General features: G+C 61.9%; 1 protein-coding gene across 3 annotated transcripts in view; it reads left to right on the top strand.

Annotated features, from left to right (window-relative positions):
* The window catches only part of LOC122466143 (CD276 antigen-like), a 99,578-nt gene that overhangs the window by 1,141 nt on the left and 76,901 nt on the right, over nt 1-21,536 (top strand). The window contains exons 2-7 of one of the 3 annotated variants that reach the window (XR_006291450.1): nt 6,544-6,720; nt 7,385-7,747; nt 8,371-8,655; nt 9,016-9,126; nt 9,935-10,760; nt 14,041-14,045. Coding sequence is in view for 1 of the 3 variants with exons in the window: in XM_043548277.1 (XP_043404212.1) it covers nt 6,666-6,720; nt 7,385-7,747; nt 8,371-8,655; nt 9,016-9,126; nt 9,935-9,975 (855 nt within the window). In the remaining 2 variants the exon portion in view is untranslated. Of the gene's footprint in view, nt 1-6,543; nt 6,721-7,384; nt 7,748-8,370; nt 8,656-9,015; nt 9,127-9,934; nt 11,655-14,040; nt 14,046-21,536 lie in introns of those variants that run through there. The other 2 variants (XR_006291451.1, XM_043548277.1) reach the window with 2 other exon arrangements.

The following is a 21,536-nucleotide window of genomic DNA, read 5'->3' as shown; positions in this document are numbered from 1 at the left end:
AATTCTGGTCTGTCACGGAGTGTGGGGGAGTCCAGGCCCTGCACCCCTCTTCCTGGGATTCACCGAGACTCTCAGCCAGCCAGTAAAACAGAAGGTTTATTGGACAACAGGAACAAACAGAGCTGTGGGTACAACCAGGACCCCTCAGTCAAGTCCTTCTGGGGGAGCAGGGAGCTCAGACCCCAGCCCTGGGGTTCCCTGCGTTCCCCCACCCAGCCCCAAACTGAAACTACACCCCCCCAGCAGGCTCCCTCCTGCAGCCTGTGTCCACATTCCCGGGCAGAGGTGTCACCTCCCCCTCCCCCTCCTGGCTCAGGTGACAGGCTCTCAGGTCTCCCCTCCCCAGGGCACAGTCCCAGGGCAACACTCCCCCCTCCCTGCTGCGTCCCATCGTCACATGGTCACGTCCATGGAAATATTCCTGTGTTACGTGGCCGGGGAAACGGAGATTTGCCCATAAAACCCGAATCTGTCCAAGCCGGGGGAAACACCAGGCGGTGTCAGCCCTTTCCCCGCACCCAGCAGGCAGATAATGGTATTTACTGACCATACAAAGGCCTGGCTGGCCCGGCTCCCCGCACCGGCTGCAGCTCTGCCTGTCTTCTGCCGCCTTCAAAAGCACAGAGCACAGTGAGCACCGCTCGTGGACTCACCCACCGTTTAAAGGGACGCTATCTTATTGAGATGGATGCGGGACTTTTGTGTACTACTTGTCTGACTGATCTGTGTGAGGCTGGGTCCCGGGCATTGCGCGCAGTGACAGCTTCCAGGTGGGCCTGGGGGTCAAAGGGAACCTCCGTTTCCTCCCCAGCCCTTTTGTGCCCAGACGGGGCGGACGGCTTCGCCCCCAGGCTTTTAGTCAGCTCAGCATCGTCCCTTGACGGGCGCGTTACTGTGGGTTCCCTCCAGCGGGTGACCGGACCCTGGGCTGTACGAGCTGGGCAGGCAGATGGCTGATTCGAGCTGGGCGACGTTTTTCACTTGACAGGATTTTCCAAGGACAGAAAAATCCAGATTCGGTGACAGGGAAACGCTTTGTGAACTCGGATCAGAAAAAGAAAAAATGCTCCCAAAGTCCATTTTTCTTTTTTTCCAGTCCAAAATTTCTTTAACTTTATATTTAAAAAAAATCTTTAATGGTTCAAATTGAAACGGAACATTTACCTCGGCCCCAAACCGATTTATCAGAATTTCCAGAAAATCTCTCCTTTGCCCAGTGTCACGGAGTCCCCGGGCGATGCTCTGGAACTGCTCCCCATGAAGCCAGTCAGGACTCTGGGGCGGTCGCCTTCCGGTGAGCAGCCTGTCTGCAGGACACACAGCTCACCCGGCTTCCACCTTCCTGGGTCTGACCTCGGAGCCTTCAGCCTCCTCTGCCCCTCCGTGCGCTTCCCCCAGCGAGTCCGCTCAGGCGGGGCTCCTGGGGAAGCCAGAGGGTCCTGCCCCCCAACTCCGCAGTCAGACCTGACACTCAGTCGGCCAGTAAAACAGAGGTTTATTAGATGACAGGAACATGGTCTAACACAGAGCTTGCAGGTGCAGGGAAGAGGACCCCTCAGCTGGGTCCATTTTGGGGGGCAGTGAGCCAGACAACCACGTCTGCCCTTCACTCCATGTCCCAGCCAGCCCCAAACTGAAACTCCCTCCAGCCCCTCCTCCTCTGGGCTTTGTTCCTTTCCCGGGCCAGGAGGTCACCTGAGTCCTTTGTTCTCCAGCCCTTTAGCTCTCACCTTGCAGGGGGGAAGGGCCCAGGCCATCAGTTGCCAGGAAACAGGGTGTCGGCCATTCTCTGTGTCCAGACCCCTGCACACACCTGCCCTCTAGGGCTCTGCAATGATCATACACCCTTACCCCACCCCCTAGATACTTAAGAACTTCATAGGGGAACTGAGTCACCCCCACACTATTCAGAGGAAACATTAAGAACAGTCCCACTTCGTCACATCTCTCCCCCCTTCGAGATCGAACTGAGCGGGGTCACTTTAGCCAGTGACCTGGGGAAGTTCGAAGCCACCAACGTTCCCATGGATGCCCCAGCATCTCTCCCATTCCTTGGTAGGAGTTACACCAGGCCCTTCCAGTTTCACGCCCTCCCTTAGGTCGGGGGTGGTCGATAGCACTCACAGGCCGAATGTGGGAAGGTTTATGCGGCCCGTGCCCTTTGGCCACCCCAAAACCCCAGGGGGTCAAACTGGGATTGGGTCTTCTCCCCATCAAGCTGGCCAAACACAGCCACTTGGTTATAGGACGGTTTAACTTTCTTAACAGCTTTCACTTCATCTGAGAACTTCTCAAAGCTCTCCACACTGGATCTTTCAACAGGACAGTCAGTGGATCCATTCACAACAGAAAATTTCTGGCTGTTAGGAACTGAAACTGTCTTGATTAAATCACTTTCACACCCTTCAGTGGCAGTAAACTGCTTGCAAAGACTCCATGAGGATTCCTTTCCCTAGGGCTTTTCTATGCAACAATTCACCCCTCACAGAAATTCTGCCCTTACCCTCTTTACCTAGGGCTTGCTCCAGAGGAACACTTTCCTGAGCAACAACAGACCCTTTCTGGGTCTCCCTTACATCCAGAATTACCTCTGGCCCATCCGGCGGATTCCTACACAATCCCCTTTCAGGCAAACTGACAGACTTCCTAGAGAAAAGGTCAGAAGCATTCTCCTTCCCTTTGCCACACACAAGTTCAGGAATCTTTTCCTTCTTGCGACAGGTTTCCACACCCTCAGTAGGTAACACAATCACACACCTTCCTGCTCTCCTTGTGCCCTGGCTAGGATCTCACCCTGATTAGACAGAGTTGTGACACCCTTTCCCAACCACACACTAGCAACAGGCAAAATACAAGCACCAGAATTGTCTGGGCTCTGGGATTTTACATAGACACTAACTGGATGCGACCTAGTTACAGGGCCACTCTCCCGAGCAGACACAAACTTAGGACCCTTCCCTTCCTGGGCTTTAGCTGAATCCAGAACCAGCTCTGGGACAACTGCACTATCCTCAACCATCACAGGCTGAAAGGCCCCTTCTGTCTGCTCCACAGAGAAAGAAGAGCCGGACACACTTTCTCCTTTCCCAGACACACAGCTTGGGATCTCATTCCCCTGGTCCCAGCACACAAGGCTGGTCACAGACAACTGCTTGGAGATCAGGGTAGCTCCCTCCATAGGCAAGTCAATACCCCTGACAGACCCAGACACATTTCCTTCCCTGTCCCAATTCTCCACCCAGCTAACAGGTAAGGTCCAGGGACACTCATCTTCCACTCTCCTCGCCTTCCCACCCTGCTGACTAGACACAGCCATCGGCTCACAAGGCTGCCTAGGCTCATCCAGACTTTCCTTGCCAACACCTTGCCACTCCCCACAGATCCCCTGCCCTGCCTGTGTCTCCCCCCACTCAGCTGGGGTCTTATCTTCCCCCTTGCTCAGCACTGCCCTTGCTGTCCCAGTGGGGGTAGGCAGCGAGCTCGCTGCTTTCCTCACAGCATCAGAGCCAGCGTGAGCCCCTTCTCCAGTGTGCAAGGGCGCAGGGAGCATCTCTCTGTCCCACCCAGCCCCAGGGGTCTGGTTACAGGCAGGCAGATAGCCTGAGCCTAGCCGCTCCTCCCTGCTGCCAGCCAGGTCATCTGCATTTTCACTGACCATTTCCCTCTCCACCGATTGGTTCCCTGGATTCAAATTCAAACCCTTGGCAGTTACAGGAGCAGGGTCTGGATCCTGTCCCAAAGAGACACAGTCACCCCACAACAGGGTCTCGCAGCCGATATCCCGGAGAACCCCAACAACCAGCCAGCCTGACCCCTCCTGGGTCTGCACAGGGATCTGGGCAGTAGGCAGGGCGAGGGGCTTCATCCCTGGGACCCTTACCCAGCTCACACAGCCCCTCAGCATCTGAGGCTGCACCACCCAGGGCCTGACAACAGATCTCTCTGTCCCAGGATCTCGCCACCCCAGGAATGTCTCCCCATTGACCATCACCTTCCGCTCCCCCTGGGGGTCCGAGGGGCCCGACCCCAGGAAACTCCACACAGACATATAGGTTGGGACCAGGAGTGGGAGCCCGTCCACCTCCCAACCCATCTGGCTGACGGAGTCTACGGCCTTGGGACCCAGCGAGGGAGCTAGACACCGGGGCTTTTCCGCAGGGTCCCCCTGGTTCAGATCTCCAGCCTGCTCAAAGGCAGTGAGGTGGGCATCCACATCCCCCCCCTCCTTAACCAGGGGCAGCAATTTAGTCTCGAGGTTCCCTGCGGAACTGGCCCCCCGGGGTCTATCCCCGCTCACCCCTGGGAGGTCCCCTAGGCCTCTCCGCTCCCCCACCGCCAGTTCATGCTGCTGCTGCTTCTGCAGCTCTTTCTCGGGCTCTCGCCGTCTCTCACAGTCCTCTTGCTCTCTCGGACTCAGCTCCAATCCCGTCCGTCTCCGATCCCCGGAGGGGGAACCCGATCGTGAAGACCCTCGTCTAGTCGGGGACAGGAGTCTTGGCGATGCCTGGCTACCACTCCAGCTGCTCCCAGATCCTGCGATAGCCCCATTTGGGGTCAGGAATCTGTTCCTAGAGCGGTCCTCCTCCTGCAGCTGCACGATGAACTGCGCTTTGGTGAACTTTCCAATGCTCAACCCTCGCTTTCTGCACAGGGTTACAATGTCCTTCTTAAGGAAACAGTGACAGGCCATCACTCCGCTCTTCCCAAGTTGTTGTGGACTCACAGGCCTGTGTGCTCTCAGCTCCCCACGGTTTCCAGGAAGAACCCCAAGTATGCCAGCTTTTTCGAGGTCACCACCTCTTTGCCAGGGTCGAGCCGCAGACTCCTCCGCCCCTTGGACTGCTCGCTGCAATCCCCAGGGGAACCCTGTTACTGCAAAAGTCCTTCTCTCTCCCAGGGCCAAGCCGCAGGCTCCTCCACCCCTGAGCCTGCTCACTGCAGTCCCCAGGGGGACCCCATTACTGCACAGTCCTTCTCGCTGGTCACACACTCCCAGGGGTTAACCGCCCCCTGAAACCGCTCCTCTCTGAGCCTTCAGCACGCCTGGTCCTCGTCAATCCCCCTTCGTTTTACTGCTCCCCAGTCACTTACTGCAGGAAGCGCCATCCACGGGGTGCAGTACATCCCACCGCTGCCACCAGTTGTCACGGAGTCCCCGGGCGATGCTCTGGAACTGCTCCCCATGAAGCCAGTCAGGACTCTGGGGCGGTCGCCTTCCGGTGAGCAGCCTGTCTGCAGGACACACAGCTCACACGGCTTCCACCTTCCTGGGTCTGACCTCGGAGCATTCAGCATCCTCTGCCCCTCCGTGTGCTTCCCACAGCGAGTCCGCTCAGGCGGGGCTCCTGGGGAAGCCAGAGGGTCCTGCCCCCCAACTTCGCAGTCAGACTTGACTCTCAGTCGGCCAGTAAAACAGAGGTTTATTAGATGACAGGAACATGGTCTAACACAGAGCTTGCAGGTGCAGAGAACGGGACCCCTCAGCTGGGTCCATTTTGGGGGGCAGTGAGCCAGACAACCACGTCTGCCCTTCACTCCATGTCCCAGCCAGCCCCAAACTGAAAGTCCCTCCAGCCCCTCCTCCTCTGGGCTTTGTTCCTTTCCCGGGTCAGGAGGTCACCGGATTCCTTTGTTCTCCAACCCTTTAGCTCTCACCTTGCAGGGGGGAAGGGTCAGGCCATCAGTTGCCAGGAAACAGGGTGTCGGCCATTCTGTGTGTCCAGACTCCTGCACACACCTGCCCTCTAGGGCTCTGCAATGATCATACACCCTTACCCCACCCCCTAGATACTTAAGAACTTCATAGGGGAACTGAGTCACCCCCACACTATTCAGAGGAAACATTAAGAACAGTCCCACTTCGTCACACCCAGCTCTGTTTCTGAGGGCCGGGGCCTCTGTAATGCAGCCACCAAAGGCAGAGCGAGACCCAGTGGCCAGGAGCTGACGGGAGACCCGTCAGACTGGAAATAATGGGCACATTTCCCCAGAGAGGGGAATTAGCCACAGGACCAGACGGGGGGATTCTGCATCCCGGGAGTCTGTAAATTGCAATGGGGCGTCTCCCCCTGACAGCTCCGCTCTAGCTCAGCCAGATGCTCTGTTCCCAGCCCCCCGACCCCAGGGACATTCAATAGACACATCGATACTGCCGCTGGAAGGTTGCAATGAAATACAGCTGCCTTGCTTAGGATCCAGGAGAGTAGCACAAGAGCCCCAGACCAGTGTGAGACAAAGCAGGCTGCTCCCGACGGCAGGGAAGCAAACTTACCCACCCGTAGGCTCTGTCTGCAGACTGACTCTGATTGTGTCTGGTGGCCTGTGCAGACGGGTTCATCTTCAGCCCTTGGGGTTCCCCTTGTCTCGGCAGGGTTGGCCGGTCCCCTGTGCTGATTCCACCCCAGACGGTCCTAGCAGCTCCCTTTTTTGAACACCTGTCCTGGGGGAAGTCAATGCTCCTCCCCTGCAGTCTCCCAAGGGGTGGCCATGCCCAGGGGATCGGTACAGACAGGCTGCCCTCAAAGTGATCACTTGTACTTCCAGCCCAGAGCTCGCTACGCCGCCCGGAGGCCCTGGGCCGGATTCGCGAACTCGGGGGGGATTCTCCGGCCAGGGCTGGCCCTGGGTCTCTGTGTGCGAGGAAGAGCCGCTCCCCGCCCGCAGAGATGCTGTGGCTGGCTTGCTGGTTAGCACTGCTGGGAAGCGTTGCCACAGGACCAGGTGAGTCCCCGCGGGGAACCCACCAGATCGTTTCTCGGGCGCTGGGAGGGGAGGGGAGGGGGGCAGGGGCTTGCTAACGATGCCGTCAGGCCCAATAGCGGGGCTGCACTGAAGGCAGGAACTCCGTGAACTACTGTCTAAGGGGCTTATCTGGCACCCATCACCGGAGCATCTGGGCATCTCACCACCTCTGAGTGTATGTGTCCTCGGATGCCCCTGGGAGGTAGGGAAGGGTGCTGTCCCATGGGATTCCTGAGAGCTGTGCGTTGTGGGGCCCTCTGCTTTGATCCCCTCCCTGCCCCCACCCTGCCAAGCTGCCCAGGGACAATCTAGCCCGGTGCATTCGAGTCCCCGCGCTGGTCACAGGGCGCTTGGCTTGGGTGCCGCGGTTCTGAGATCTGCCAGAGCCCAAAGCCCCGTGCTGGGCCCGCTTCTCGGATTCGAACCACGGGGTCTTCCCATCTGAGTGTCCTCTGCCCGCTGGCGGCAGCAGTAGGCTGTTACCCACATGTGCGGATCCTTTGCCAGAGAGTTCCCTGAGCTCCTGGGAGGGGCTGGGGCTGGCAGCGCCGTGACACAGCTGCATTGTGTGTTGGGGGCGTTGTCCAGGAGGGTCCCCCAGGTACTTGGATACCCGGTAAACCCCCCCTTGTCTCACCTGCAGACGTGGCCCCTCAGGCGAGCGACAGCCCCCAGCTCTACCACCGGGCCGGCCAGGACGTCACCCTGGAGTGCAGGGCCCGCATGCTCCCGGGGGCCGACCCGCGCCACCTGGGCGTGTACTGGCATCTCCTGCGGGAGCCGGAGGGGTTCTCCGTGGTGCACAGCTACCACGCAGGGGCCGACCAGCTGGGAGACCAGGCCGAGGCGTTCAGGGGCCGGACGCGGCTCCTCCTGCAGGGGATCCGCCAGGGGGTGCTGGCCCTGGCCCTGGCCGGCCTGCGCCCCTCGGACAGCGGCGTGTACCGGTGCTTCGTCATGGATGACCGGGATGCTGAGAGCATGGACATCGTCCTCCGCGTGGCAGGTGACCGCTGCGCGCCGGGCCTGTCTCGAGCCAGTCGGCCCTTGGGGGTGTTTTGTTGAGCGAACTGGCTGGAGCTCAGGGCGTCTCTCCCTCGAGGGCGGGTTTCTGATCCTTTCCCCCTTCCTGGGGCTCGTCTCTGACCCCTCCAATGGATCAACCCCCGGCGTGGATTGTGGGAAACGAAGCTCCCCTCCTAGCCGGAGAGCTGGGGAGGGACGCGGCCCCCACGTGGGAGCCGGAGCTAACACGGATGGGACCCCCCCCCGGCTCAGAAATCGAAATGCGTCGCCCCAGCGACCGTGTCGTTTTCAGCCCAATCTCCCAGGCGTTTCCTTCCGGCTCGCGTGTGTCACGTCCCCCGGGCGGTGAGCCGGCTCCCTGGAGAGCGAGCTGGACGGGAGCCCGTTCTCAGCCCGTGTCCCCGGTGCACGGGCGGGCCGCAGCCCCGTGTCTCCTCGTGGTTTAAGATGTGGTGACCGGGGGCGGGGGGAGTTGGGGGGCCGGGGCAGGGGACGCTGCAGTACCAGGCGCAGGGGGGCTGTCGAGGGCTGAGCCTGGCAATGCACTCAGCCCTTTCTGTGGTTGGGGGGCAGCAGTCTCACCCCCCTTCTCTCCTTTCCCAGCCCCGTACGAGCCCCCTCAGCTCGCCGTGCTCTCCCGGGCTGGGGGAGAGGTGACCCTGCAGTGCCGCTCCGCGGGGGGTTACCCCGAGCCCGAGATAACGTGGCACGACGGGGACGGGGCCCGGCTGAGCCAGGCCGAGCCGGCGGAGCTGCAGACGAGCAGCCAGGGAGCCTTCGAGGTGCGGAGCAAGCTGTCGCTGACGCCCCGCCCCGGGGGGTCCGTCTGCTGCTCCCTAAGCCATGGGCCCCTGAAGCAGAACATGAGCGTCTGCAGGACCCTGCCTGGTGAGTGGGGCCGGGATGCCACCCACAATCTCCGGGGGCGGGCGCGGGCGGGCGTCAGCGCTGCAGGGCGAGAGCCCCCTTCCCCCGCGGCCGCCCTGCTGTCGCCGCTCGGCGGGTGGCCCCCCGGGGGCTGCCGCTGGGGACACCCCCTCAAGAGCGGTGGAGCTCGGGGGGCCGTGCCCATCACCTGGGCGTCTGGGCTCTGGAGGCTGGATCCAGGGAGAGGGGCATGTCCGCGCGGCTGGGGCCGGGGTCTGTGCTGCCGGGGCTGGGGTCTGCGGGCCGGCCGGCTCCTGGCTGGGCCGGGGCCCCTGGCTCTGGGGCCAGTCACAGCCCCCCTTTCTCCTTCCCGCACGGCAGCCCCGGAACAGCGAGTCCCCGGCTGGGCGATGGCTGTCGTGACGCTGGGGCTTGTGACCCTCCTGTGCGCGGTGCTGATCCATTGGGGGCTGCCGCTCATCCCCCCCGAAGGTGAGTGACGGCCGCGGGGAGACCCCCGTGTCCTGCGGAGCCTCCTCCCAGCCGGGTTCCCGCCCGGCCCTGCTCCCGTGGGAGGCTGGGCCAGACCCTCCGGCTCCGCCGTCGGTCCCTGGCCAGTCGCCCGCCGCGTCCCGGGGCCAGTGTTGTCCTTCGGCTCCCCCCAGAGCGACCGGACCCCCCCGGCCTGCGTCCCGGGCTGGGCCGGCCGAGCTGCAACTCCTTGCGTGTTGGGCTCTGTTCCCCGGGGCCTGATGCCGCTTGCCCAGGCCAGGCCCGGGTTGGTCGCTCACCGCTGGCCGGCTCTGCTCTGCCCCCCGAGGCCCGGGCTGAGACTGGGCCCGAGTGACTTAGGCTCCTTGCGTTTTATTGCAAGGCAGGGCTCGCTCCGGGTCTCTCTCAGGGGCAACCCGGCCACCTCGGAGCCGTTAATAACAACACTGCAGCCTGGTGCTTTCCATCCCTGGGTGTGCTAGCCCCTCGGTGTCAGTACCCTCATCCCACAGGTGGGGAAACTGAGTCACGGAGGGGTGCGTTGCCCAGGTGTCCCAGTTCAGCACTCGGCCCACGAGGCCACGCTGCTTCTCCGCTTGCTCAGCTCCGCCTTCGGTAGCAGCTAGCGTGTGTCGAGGGGAGGGCAAAAGCGCCCCGCCCCCCCCCCCCCAACACTGAATTTTTAGAAGCAAAAGTTTCCGTTGAAAGGAATGTGTTATCCGGGTGGGAAAATCTGTTTGCCGAAAATGTTTGCGGGTCAGTGGGACCCCGGCCCGGCTAACGCTGCCCCCTCCCGCCCCCCATCAAGGTTTCACATTGGATGGCGAAGAGCGTGAGTCCCAGGACTAGCTCCCTGTCCGGACGGACTCCCCTGAAGTGGAAATGGCCGAGCGCTAGGTCTGCACCCCCCCACCATCCCAGCCGGCGGGGAGCGACGGGCTCAGACTGCAACGAGGAAGAACGGCGGTTTCTGGGTGGAGCGATGTGACGAAGTGGGGGATTTTCTTGGTCTGCATGCAGAGGGGCTGGGACTCAGTTTCCCTGGGTGCTACGGGTTTAGCGAGGGGAGGGGAGCGGGAGTTTGTGGTCACAGAGGACCTGCGAGGGAACTTGGGACCCCGGCCAGTGGCCTGGAGAATGGAGACCCCAGCGACGGGTGACCTGGGGACCCGGAGGCCCATCCGGGTCTGGCCAGTGGGGGGACGATGGGCTGCGAAGAGAGGACCCCGGTGACCTGACCAGCCGGTCCCAGCGGGGAAGCAGGGGCTGCTCGGGGCTCGAGGGAGGGGGCAGGCAGAGCCCCCCTGGATGCAGGGGAGACTGGGATGTGCCGGGCTGAGGGAGGCCAGGCCTGAGGCCCGGAGAGTTTCCTGGGCTGGGTTCAGACGCTCAATAAACCTCCTGTGTTACGCTGGCTGAGAGTCGCTCCGGTCTAGGGAACAGGGGGCATCAATCCCTTCGGGGGGTGGAGGCCCCGGGGCCCAGAGAGAGGGGACTCCCTGAGGGGCCCACGGCAGAGACAGGCGGGCTAAGGCTCAGAGAGGTGTGGCTCCAGGAGGCGGAGGGGCTGGACCCCCGGGAGAAGGGCTCTCGCACTGAAGGGGGCTCCCCCCAGGGCCCGCACGGGGCCAAGAGTCCGTGACAGGCGGGACGGGAGCTCGCACCACGCGGAGCGGAAACGCTGGGCTGGCTGCAGAGATACCTGCAAAGTAACCTGAGCTCCTGCCGGGTGGCAATGCAGCGGGCGAGGGGGCGGCGAGGGGGGAGACGCCCGCGCCCACCAAGAGCTGGCTGCATGGAGCCCTGGGAGGGGCGGGCGATAGCCTGGGGGACCCTGAGCAAGCCCGGGGCAAGGACTGAACGAGCTGAACCCCTGTGGGGCCCGGATTATTACACGTGCGGTTCTGTCTGCATCTCTGGAGACCTGTACGGCCCTTCTCCGCTAGGGCTGGGGGATGCTAACGAACGCCTCCGTTCTCAGCCTTTGCAGCCCCCGGGGCGTCTCCTGGCCCCAGCCGGCTCCTCCAGAGACCCGCAGACAGAGAAAGGACCTGGGGAGTGAACCCCCGAGTTCAGGCCTCTCCTCCGGATCCTGCAAAGAGCCGGTTCACCTGACCCAGGAGCAGCTGCCCGGAGCTGAGGCAGCCGGTTCACGCCAGCCAGGGCCGCGGCGTTGCACCGGCTCCGGGCACACCTGGCTCTGGTCGCTGGACCCACCCTCCGCCCTACAGCGGGGAAGCAGCGGCTCCCTCGCTGTCCCGGGGCCCACGGAAGGGGCGTTCGGGGAGCAGCCACAGCTGGGGGAAACCCACGGCCTCAGCCCCTCGCCCTCCCTGCAGCCAGGCCCTGTGGGTGCAAGGTTGGCGGCTCCCCCGCAGCTGGGCAGCTCCCAACCCCCTCCCTGCACAGGCTGCTCGTCCGGCCAAAGAGCCGGGCAAGGGTGCCACAGAGGGATGCTGGGGGGGGCCCACGACTCCAGGGTCTCCCTTCGGCCCTCCCCGGGGGGCAGCCCAGACCCCGGGGCTGTCGTGTGAAGTGTGCGACGCGTCCCTGGCCCGGCACACGGTCGGGTTCGGGATCCAGAGCCCTCGGCCGGCTCAGCGCCGGGCGCCCACGGACGCTGGGTGAGACAGACCAGAAGGGCCGCCCGGCCGCGCCGTGGAAATGGCGAGTGTTGACTCAGGCTGTCGCTGTCCCAGCATCCCCGGGGCCCGGTGCAGGAGAGAGCTCGGGGAGGGACCGCGGTCGGGACCAGCTCGGAGGGGGGCTGCGGACTTGTGGGGGGAAGCGCCTGGAGGGGCAGAGGATGGTGAAGGCTCCGAGCTCAGAGCCAGGAAGGTGGGAGCCGGGTGAGCTGTGTGTCCTGCAGACAGGCTGCTCCCCGAGAGGAGACTGCCCCAGAATCCTGACTGGCTTCATGGGGAGCAGTTCCAGAGCATCGCCCGGGGACCCCGTGACACCGCCCCGTCCCGGGTCTCGCCTGGAGTGAAGGGGGCGATGAACTGGGGGGTACAGGACTGCATGTCACGGAGTCCCCGGGCGATGCTCTGGAACTGCTCCCCGGGAAGCCAATCAGGACTCTGGGGAAGTCTCCTCTCGGGGAGCAGCCTGTCTGCAGGACACACAGCTCACCCGGCTCCCACCTTCCTCGGTCTGACCTCGGAGCATTCAGCATCCTCTGCCCCTCCGTGCGCTTCCCACAGCGAGTCCGCCCAGGCGGGGTCCTGGGGAAGCCAGAGGGTCCTGCCCCCCAACTCCGCAGTCAGACAGGACTCTCAGCCAGCCGGGGAAACAGAAGGTTTATTAGACGACAGGAACATGGTCTAACACAGAGCTTGTAGGTGCAGAGAACAGGACCCCTCAGCTGGGTCCATTTTGGGGGCAGTGAGCCAGACAACCCCGTCTGCCCTTCACTCCATGTCCCAGCCAGCCCCAAACTGAAACTCCCTCCAGCCCCTCCTCCCCTGGGCTTTGTCCCTTTCCTGGGCCAGGAGGTCACCGGATTCCTTTGTTCTCCAACCCTTTAGCTCTCACCTTGCAGGGGGAAGGGCCCAGGCCATCAAAGTTGCCAGGAAACAGGGTGTCGGCCATTGTCTGTGTCCAGACCCCTGCCCACACCTGCCCTCTAGGGCTCTGCAACGATCATACACCCTTCTCCCACCCCCTAGAGACTTAAGAACTGCACAGGGGAAACTGAGGCACCCCCACACTATTCAGAGGAAACATTAAGAACAGTCCCGCTTCGTCACACCTGGGTTCTCTCCCAGCTCTGGGAGGGGCGTGGGGGCTGGTGGGTTAGAGCAGGGGGCTGGGAGCCAGGACTCCTGGGGTGGGAACGGGGCGGCACAGAGCCCGGTCTGAGGCCAGGGAGCGATGTCCAGGCAGCCGGCGGGTCAGCAGGGAGGTGGAGCCAGCGGCATTGTCTCTCCAGCGTCCCATACGAACCGTGGCACCCAGCGTGTTCCCAGCCCCCGGCATTGCTGATCCCGGCGGGGCGGGGCTGTGCCGTCGCAGACCGGCTCCCTTTGGCACACGGGCGACGTGCCCAAGACCAAGGGACAAAATCTGTGTAAAATATCCCCCCCACAATACACCCGCCCTGAGACTGGCTTCAAACACCCCCCCCGCCCCGGGCCTGAGTCCGCTCTCGCCCGGCTGGCCGGCACTCGGGGCAGACACGCCTGGTTTACACCACTCCGAGGGGATGAGGCCCTGGGGTCTGACCCCCAGGCCCAGGCAAACCCCCCGGTTCCAGAGTCCTTGTGGGTGCTGAGAGCCGTGAGCCAGGAGGCCCCTTCTGTCTCCGTCTCCCCGGGACACGGCGGGCGGCTCTCGGGACACAGTCACCCCGGTTTCAGCTGCGTCTGCTGGGGCCAGGCCCCGGGTTACAGCACCTGTCAGCTCCTGCCGGCTCTGCACCCCCGGCGGGTCATTCTGCTTTACATCTGCCCCCAGAATAGGGGTGTCAGCTTTCTAATCCCACAAAGCCGAACACCCCTGCCCCCTGCCCCACCCCTTCCCCAAGGCCCCACCTCTGCCCTGCCCCATCTCCCTCCATCCCCCCTCCCTCCATCATTTGCTCTCCCCCAGCCCCACTCACTTGGAGCAGGGCGTTGGGGTGCGGGAGGAGGTGCGGGCTGCAGTGCGGGGTGTGGGCTCTGGGGTGGGGTGGGGCTGGGGATGAGGGGTTTGGGGTGTGGGGGGCTCAGGGCTGGGGCAGAGGGTTGGGGTGCTGGAGGGTGTGGGCTCTGGGGTGGGGCGAGGCTGGGGATGTGGGGTTTAGGGTGTGAGGGGGCTTAGGGCTGGGGCAGAGGGTTGGGGTGTGGGGGGATGAGGGATTTGAGGTGTGGGAGGGGCTCAGGGCTGGGGCAGGGGGTTGGGGTGTGGGCTCTGGCTGGGGGTGCAGGCTCTGAGGTGGGGTGGGACTGGGGATGAGGAGGGGGCTCAGGGCTGGGGAAGGGAGTTGGGGTGCAGGTTGGGGGGGAACAGGGTGCAGGCTCCAGGAGGGAGTTTGGGTGCGGGAGGGGGTACAGGGCTGGGGCAGGGGCCTGGGGTGCAGGAAGGGGTGTGGGGAGCGGGCTCAGGGTGGCCTCAGGTGACTCCCGGAAGCAGCCGGCAAGTCCAGCTCCTAGGCAGAGGGGCCAGGGGGCTCTGTGCGCTGCCCACGGCTGCAGGTGCTGCCCCCAGCCAATGGGAGCTCCGGAGCCGGCGCTCAGGGCGGGGGCAGCGCGTGGAGCCCCTGTGGCCGCCTCTGCGCCTAGGAACCTGAGGGAAATGCTGGCCGCTTCCGGGAGTCGCGCAGAGCCGGGCAGGAAGGGAACTGACACCCTTCAGAGACAACCTCTGCCCCCAGGCCTAGGAATCCACCCTCTGGCAAGTGACACATGGTGGCTAGAGCTGGGTGAAACTCGTCAACCAAAACTTCTTTCAATAAAAAATGCAGATTTGGTGACTCCGGGACATTGAGCAAATTCCTGCTGGGCTTTGCCAAACTGAAAAAAACCCTAAAAAAGGCAGAAAAAAAAGAAAAATCTGAAAAAAATCAAAACATTTAATCTCCCAGTTTCCTTTTTACAAACTTAAGCAACGGTTAAAAGCCTGAAATCTAAAGAAGCTGTGTGACAAAGTGGGACTGTTCTTAAGGTTTCCTCTGAATAGTGTGGGGGTGCCTCAGTTTCCCCTAGGCAGTTCTTAAGTATCTAGGGGGTGGGGTAAAGGAGTATGATCGTTGCAGAGCCCTAGAGGGCAGGTGTGTACAGGGGTCTGGACACAGAGAATGGCCGACACCCTGTTTCCTGGCAACTGATGGCCTGGGCCCTTCCCCCCTGCAAGGTGAGAGCTAAAGGGTTGGAGAACAAAGGAATCAGGTGACCTCCTGACCCGGGAAAGGGACAAAGCCCAGAGGAGGAGGGGCTGGAGGGAGTTTCAGTTTGGGGCTGGCTGGGACATGGAGTGAAGGGCAGACGTGGTTGTCTGGCTCACTGCCCCCCAAAATGGACCCAGCTGAGGGGTCCTGTTCTCTGCACCTACAAGCTCTGTGTTAGACCATGTCCCTGTCGTCTAATAAAGCTCTGTTTTCCTGGCTGGCTGAGAGTCACGTCTGACTGCGGAGTTGGGGGCAGGACCCTCTGGCTTCCCCAGGACCCCACCTGGGCGGACTCGCTGTGGGAAGCACATGGAGGGGCAGAGGATGCTGAATGCTCCGAGGTCAGACCCAGGAAGGTGGAGCCGGGTGAGCTGTGTGTCCTGCAGACAGGCTGCTCCCCGAGAGGAAACTTCCCCAGAGTCCTGACTGGCTTCATGGGGAGCAGCTCCAGAGCATCGCCCAGGGACTCCGTGACAACTGGTGGCAGCGGTGGGATGTACTGCACCCCGTGGATGGCGCTTCCTGCAGTAAGTGACTGGGGAACAGTAAAACGAAGGGGGATTGACGAGGACCAGGTGTGCTGAAGATTCAGAGAGAGACGGTTTCAGGGGGCGGTTAACCCCTGGAAGTGTGTGACCAGAGAGAAGGACTTTTGCAGTAACAGGGTTCCCCTGGGGATTGCAGCGAGCGGTCCCAGGGGCGGAGGAGTCTGCAGCTCGACCCTGGCAAAGAGGGGGTGATCTCGAGAAGGGCTGGCACACTAGGGGTTCTCCCTGGAAACCGTGGGGAGCTGAGAGCACACAGGCCTGTGAGTCCACAACAACTTGGGAAGAGCGGAGTGACGGCCTGTCACCGTCTCCTTAAGAAGGACATTGTAACCCTGTGCAGAAAGAGAGGGTTGAGCATTGGAAAGTTCACCAAAGCACAGTTCATCATGCAGCTGGAGGAGGATGACCGCTCTAAGGGACAGATTCCTGACCCAACTGGGGCTATCGCAGGATCTGGGAGCAGCTGGAGTGGTAGCCAGGCATCCCCAAGACTCCTGTCCCCGACCAGACGAGGGTCTTCACGATCGGGTTCCCCCTCCGGGGATCGGAGACGGACGGGATTGGAGCTGAGTCCGAGAGAGCAAGAGGACTGTGAGAGACAGCGAGAGCCCGAGAAAGAGCTGCAGAAGCAGCAGCAGCATGAACTGGCGGTGGGGGAGCGGAGAGGCCTAGGGGACCTCCCAGGGGTGAGTGGGGATAGACCCCGGGGGGCCAGTTCCACAGGGAACCTCGAGACTAAATTGCTGCCCCTGGTTAAGGAGGGGGGGATGTGGATGCAACCTCACTGCCTTTGAGCAGGCTGGAGATTTGAACCAGGGGGACCCTGCGGAAAAGCCCCGGTGTCTAGCTCCCTTGCTGGGTCCCAAGGCCACAGACTCCGTCAGCCAGATGGGTGGGGAGGTGGACGGGCTCCCACTCCTGGTCCCAACCTATATGTCTGTGTGGAGTTTCCTGGGGTCAGGCCCCTCGGACCCCCAGGGGGAGCGGAAGGTGATGGTCAATGGGGAGACATTCCTGGGGTGGCGAGATCCTGGGACAGAGAGAATTGTTGTCAGGCCCTGGGTGGTGCAGCCCCAGAGGCTGAGGGGCTGTGTGAGCTGGGTGAGGGTCCCAGGGACGAAGCCCCTCGCCCTGCCTATGGCCCAGATCCCTGTGCAGACCCAGGAGGGGTCAGGCTGGCTGGTTGTTGGGGTTCTCCAGGACACCAGCTGCAAGACCCTGTTGTGGGGTGACTGTGTCTCTTTGGGGCAGGATCCAGGCCCTGCTCCTGTAACTGCCAAGGGTTTGAATTTGAATCCAGGGAACCAATCGGTGGAGAGGGAAATGGTCAGTGAAAATGCAGATGATCTGGCTGGCAGCGGGGAGGAGCGGCTAGGCTCAGGCTACCTGCCTGCCTGTAACCAGACCCCTGGGGCTGGGTGGGACAGAGAGATGCTCCCTGCCCCCCTGCACACCGGAGAGGGGGCTCACCCTGGTTCTGATGCACTGAGGAAAGCAGGGAGCTCACTGCCTACCCCCACTGGGACAGCAAGGGCAGCGCTGAGCACAGGGGGAGCTGAGACCCCAGCTGAGTGGGGGGAGACACAGGCAGGGCAGGGGATCTGTGGGGAGTGGCAAGGTGTTGGCAAGGAAAGTCTGGATGAGCCTAGGCAGCCTTGTGAGCCGATGGCTGTGTCTAGTCAGCAGGGTGGGAAGGCGAGGAGAGTGGAAGATGAGTGTCCCTGGACCTTACCTGTTAGCTGGGGGGAGAATTGGGACAGGGAAGGAAATGTGCCTGTGTCTGTCAGGGGTATTGACTTGCCTCGGGAGGGAGCTACCCTGATCTCCAAGCAGTTGTCTGTGACCAGCCTTGTGTGCTGGGACCAGGGGAATGAGATCCCAAGCTGTGTGTCTGGGAAAGGAGAAAGTGTGTCCGGCTCTTCTTTCTCTGTGGAGCAGACAGAAGGGGCCTTTCAGCCTGTGACGGTTGAGGGTCGTGCAGTTGTCTCAGAGCTGGTTCTGGATTCAGCTAACGCCCAGGAAGGGAAGGGCCCTAAGTTTGGGTCTGCTCGGGAGAATGGCCCTGTAACTAGGTCGCATCCAGTTAGGGTCTATGTAAAATCCCCGAGACCAGACAATTCTGGTGCTTGTATTTTGCCTGTTGCTAGTGTGTGGCTGGGAAAGGGTGTCGCAACTCTGTCTAATCAGGGTGAGATCCTAGCGAGGGCACAAGGACAGCATGAAGGTGATGTGATTGTGTTACGTACTGAGGGTGTGGAAACCTGTCGCAAGAAGGAAAAGATTCCTGAACTTGTGTGTGGCAAAGGGAAGGCGAATGCTTCTGACCTTTTATCTAGGAAGTCTGTCAGTTTGCCTGAAAGGGGATTGTGTAGGAATCCGCCGGATGGGCCAGAGGTAATTCTGGATGTAAGGGAGACCCAGGAAGAGTCTGTTGTTGCTCAGGAACGTGTTCCTCTAGAGCAAGCCCTAGGTGAAGAGGGTAAGAGCAGAATTTCTGTGAGGGGTGAATTGTTGCATAGAAAGGCCCTAGGGAAAAGAATCCTCATGGAGTCTTTGCAAGCAGTTTACTGCCACTGAAGGGTGTGAAAGTGATTTAATCAAGACAGTTTCAGTTCCTAACAGCCAGAAATTTTCTGTTGTGAATGGATCCACTGACTGTCCTGTTGAAAGACCCAGTGTGGAGAACTTTGAGAAGGTCTCAGATGGAGTGAAAGCTGTTAAGAAAGTTCAATAGTCCTATAATCAAGTGGCTGTGTTTGGCCAGCTTGTCGGGGAGAAGACCCAATCCCAGTTTGACCCCCTGGGGTTTTGGGGTGGCCAAAGGGCACGGGCCGCATAAACCTTCCCACATGCGGCCTGCGAGTGCTATCGACCACCCCCGACCTAAGGGAGGGCGTGAAACTGGAAGGGCCTGGTGTAACTCCTACCAAGGAATGGCAGAGACGCTGGGGCATCCATGGGAACGTTGGTGGCTTCGAACTTCCCCAGGTCACCGGCTAAAGTGACCCCGCTCAGTTCGATCTCGAAGGGGGGAGAGATGTGACGAAGTGGGACTGTTCTTAAGGTTTCCTCTGAATAGTGTGGGGGTGCCTCAGTTTCCCCTAGGCAGTTCTTAAGTATCTAGGTGGTGGGGTAAGGGTGTATGATCATTGCAGAGCCCTAGAGGGCAGGTGTGTGCAGGGGTCTGGACGCAGAAAATGGCCGACACCCTGTCTCCTGGCCACGGATGGCCTGGGCCCTTCCCCCCTGCAAGGTGAGAGCTAAAGGGTTGGAGAACAAAGGAATCAGGTGACCTCCTGGCCCGGGACAGGGACAAAGCCCAGGGGAGGAGGGGCTGGAGGGAGTTTCAGTTTGGGGCTGGCTGGGACATGGAGTGAAGGGCAGACGTGGTTGTCTGGCTCACTGTCCCCCCCCCCCCCCCCAAAAAAAAAAAAATGGACCCAGCTGAGGGGTCCTGTTCTCTGCACCTACAAGCTCTGTGTTAGACCATGTTCCTGTCGTTTAATAAACCTCCTGTTTCCCCGGCTGGCTGAGAGTCCTGTCTGACTGCGGAGTTGGGGGGCAGGACCCTCTGGCTTCCCCAGGAGCCCCGCCTGGGCGGACTGGCTGTGGGAAGCGCAGGGAGGGGCAGAGGAGGCTGAAGGCTCCGAGGTCAGACCCAGGAAGGTGGAGCCGGGGGAGCTGTGTGTCCTGCAGACAGGCTGCTCCCCGAGAGGAGACTTCCCCAGAGTCCTGCCCGGCTTCATGGGGAGCAGTTCCAGAGCATCGCCCGGGGACTCCGTGACAAGCCGTTTCCTGTCGAATGGGTTTTGCTCCCAGACTGAACAATCTTGGGCCAGAAGGACGGCAGCGATCAGCTGCTCTGAGCCCCTGCACCACCCGGGCCAGAGCCATGCCCTGAGCTGGCTTTCGGCTGCGTCCATCAGCTGGAGTCCCCCTTGGTTTGGCCGTCTCTGTGGGCTGGCAATTCTGGCACCTGTTGCTTTTGGTTCAAGGCGAAGCAATTCCCCGCCCCCCGCCCCCCCCCCCCGATGTTTTCAGCACTGCCAGCAAATCAGAAAAGCCACGGTTCACCCGCCTTAGCTGGGCCCTGAGTTCAGCTTCCCTGTGACCACGTCCCCCCCGACCCCTCTCCAGGGCCTGCCTCCGGCGCGGAGGGAGAAAATGCGGCCGGAGGGAGCCACGGAGCCCCCCGGGAGCCGGCTCTGACCGCGCCAGCCGGGTACCGGAGCCGTGAAGCCGCAGCAGCCCGGGCCCCGGGGGGGCTGGTACAGCCCGGGCTACTTGAACTCTGTTCTGAGCCGTGAACCCCCTGAGCAAATCCGCCCGGAGCGGCCTGGGCAGCTCCCGAATCCCGCGCCGGGCTGGGAGCCGGGGAGGGGGGGAACGCCCTGCGCCCCTGGGGAGGTGAGAGCCGGAATTCAGAGCCCCCCAGGCCAGGAACACGTCCCCCCCGCCGAGCCCCACGCCCTGCCCGGGTCACGCAGTCACTGGCCCCCTCTGCTGCTGGCCGCCCGGGCCGCGTCCCTCGGAGCGCGGCCGGCGTGGTTTGCGCCTCGCAGCAGGGCTCTGACGTCAGAAGCGAGGCTCTTGCATCCGGCCCTGACCACGCAGAGTGGAAAGTCGTAACTTCGCGCTCTGTCTGCGTCGCCCCTTCCTGTGGCCAGGCCCTGGCCCCCGGCCCCCCTCGCCTGTGTCTGCACCAGGCCTGCGACGGGCGCACCCAGCTCCCTGGCTCCATCCGCTGCGAGTACACGGGTCCCCGGACCGAGCAGGGCGTCCCTGCCAGCTGCTACAGGGAGCACCGAGGGGGGCTCAGCGGGCCCCCCCTCTGAGAACTGGCCCCAAAGCCCCAGCGAGGGGGCAGAGCAGGGGCAGGTGCCAGCTCAGAGATGAGACCGTACGGCCCTGACCCCCGCGAGTCATTACCGATCTCCACGCCACTGTCCCGAGGGTCGGGCTGCTAACCCAGCATCCCGGCAATGCCTCCCTTGATGTCCAGCCGTGCACAGGTTCATGCAAGGCCCCCTGTGACCATCCGGTCTGACCTGTACGGCACCGGCCAGAGACCCGCCCCAAATCAGCCCAGAGCAGAGCGTTTAGCAAAGCAGCCCGTCCTGATTTACACATGGTCAGGGCCCAAGAACCCTCCACAGCCCTGGGGAATTGTTCCAGCGGTTAGTTACTGTCACTGTTAAACATTGCCTTCTTGCCAGCCTCAATTTGTCCAGCTTCTGCTTCCAGCCCTTGGATCATGGCAGACCTTCCTCCGCTCGTGTGAAGAGCCCGGTAGTAAATATCTGTTCCCCACATAGGTGCTTGCAGGCTGGGACCAAGTCACCCCTTCACCTTCTCTGTGTGAAGCCGACTAGCTGGAGCTCCTTGTGTCTATCACTGCAAGGCAGGGGGGTCTCACCCTGTAATCCTTCTCACGGCTCTTCTCTGACCCCACTCCAATTGATCAACATCCTGCTTGAACCAGAGCTGGACACGGGGTTCCAGCCGCGGCCGCACCAGAGACAAAAGAACCTCTCGGCCCCTACTCGAGCGTCCTCGAGTCACACCTGTCACGGCCAGGAAGGCACAGTCTATCCATCAGCTCACCTCCTGCATCACCCAGGCCAGAGATACCGGCATCCTGGCTGAGCTGCTGGCATCTGTTAACTGAGGTGCCTCGTAGGTCAGCTCCTTGTCCCAGAGCAATCAGCTCAGGCTCTCTGCAGACTCAGGTGTCCCCCTTAGGAGCGGACACCAAACGGAGGGGCGGGGACAAGGAGCCCCCAAACCATGAGAGTAACTGACAGGGCAGAATGCAGACAGCGGATGCATCCAATGAAGTGAGTTGCAGCTCACGAAAGCTTATGCTCAAATAAATGTGTTAGTCTCTAAGGTGCCACAAGTCCTCCTGTTCTTTTTGCGGATACAGACTAACACGGCTGCTGCTCTGAAACCTGTCTCTGTACTGTGGCTAGGGAAACGAGAATTCAGCATTTCGT

The sequence above is a fragment of the Chelonia mydas genome, chromosome 6 (assembly GCF_015237465.2).
Source record: "Chelonia mydas isolate rCheMyd1 chromosome 6, rCheMyd1.pri.v2, whole genome shotgun sequence".
Taxonomy (NCBI): Eukaryota; Metazoa; Chordata; order Testudines; family Cheloniidae; genus Chelonia; species Chelonia mydas.
Note: the sequence above shows the minus strand (reverse complement) of the source record. Positions and strands in the feature narration are given on the sequence as shown.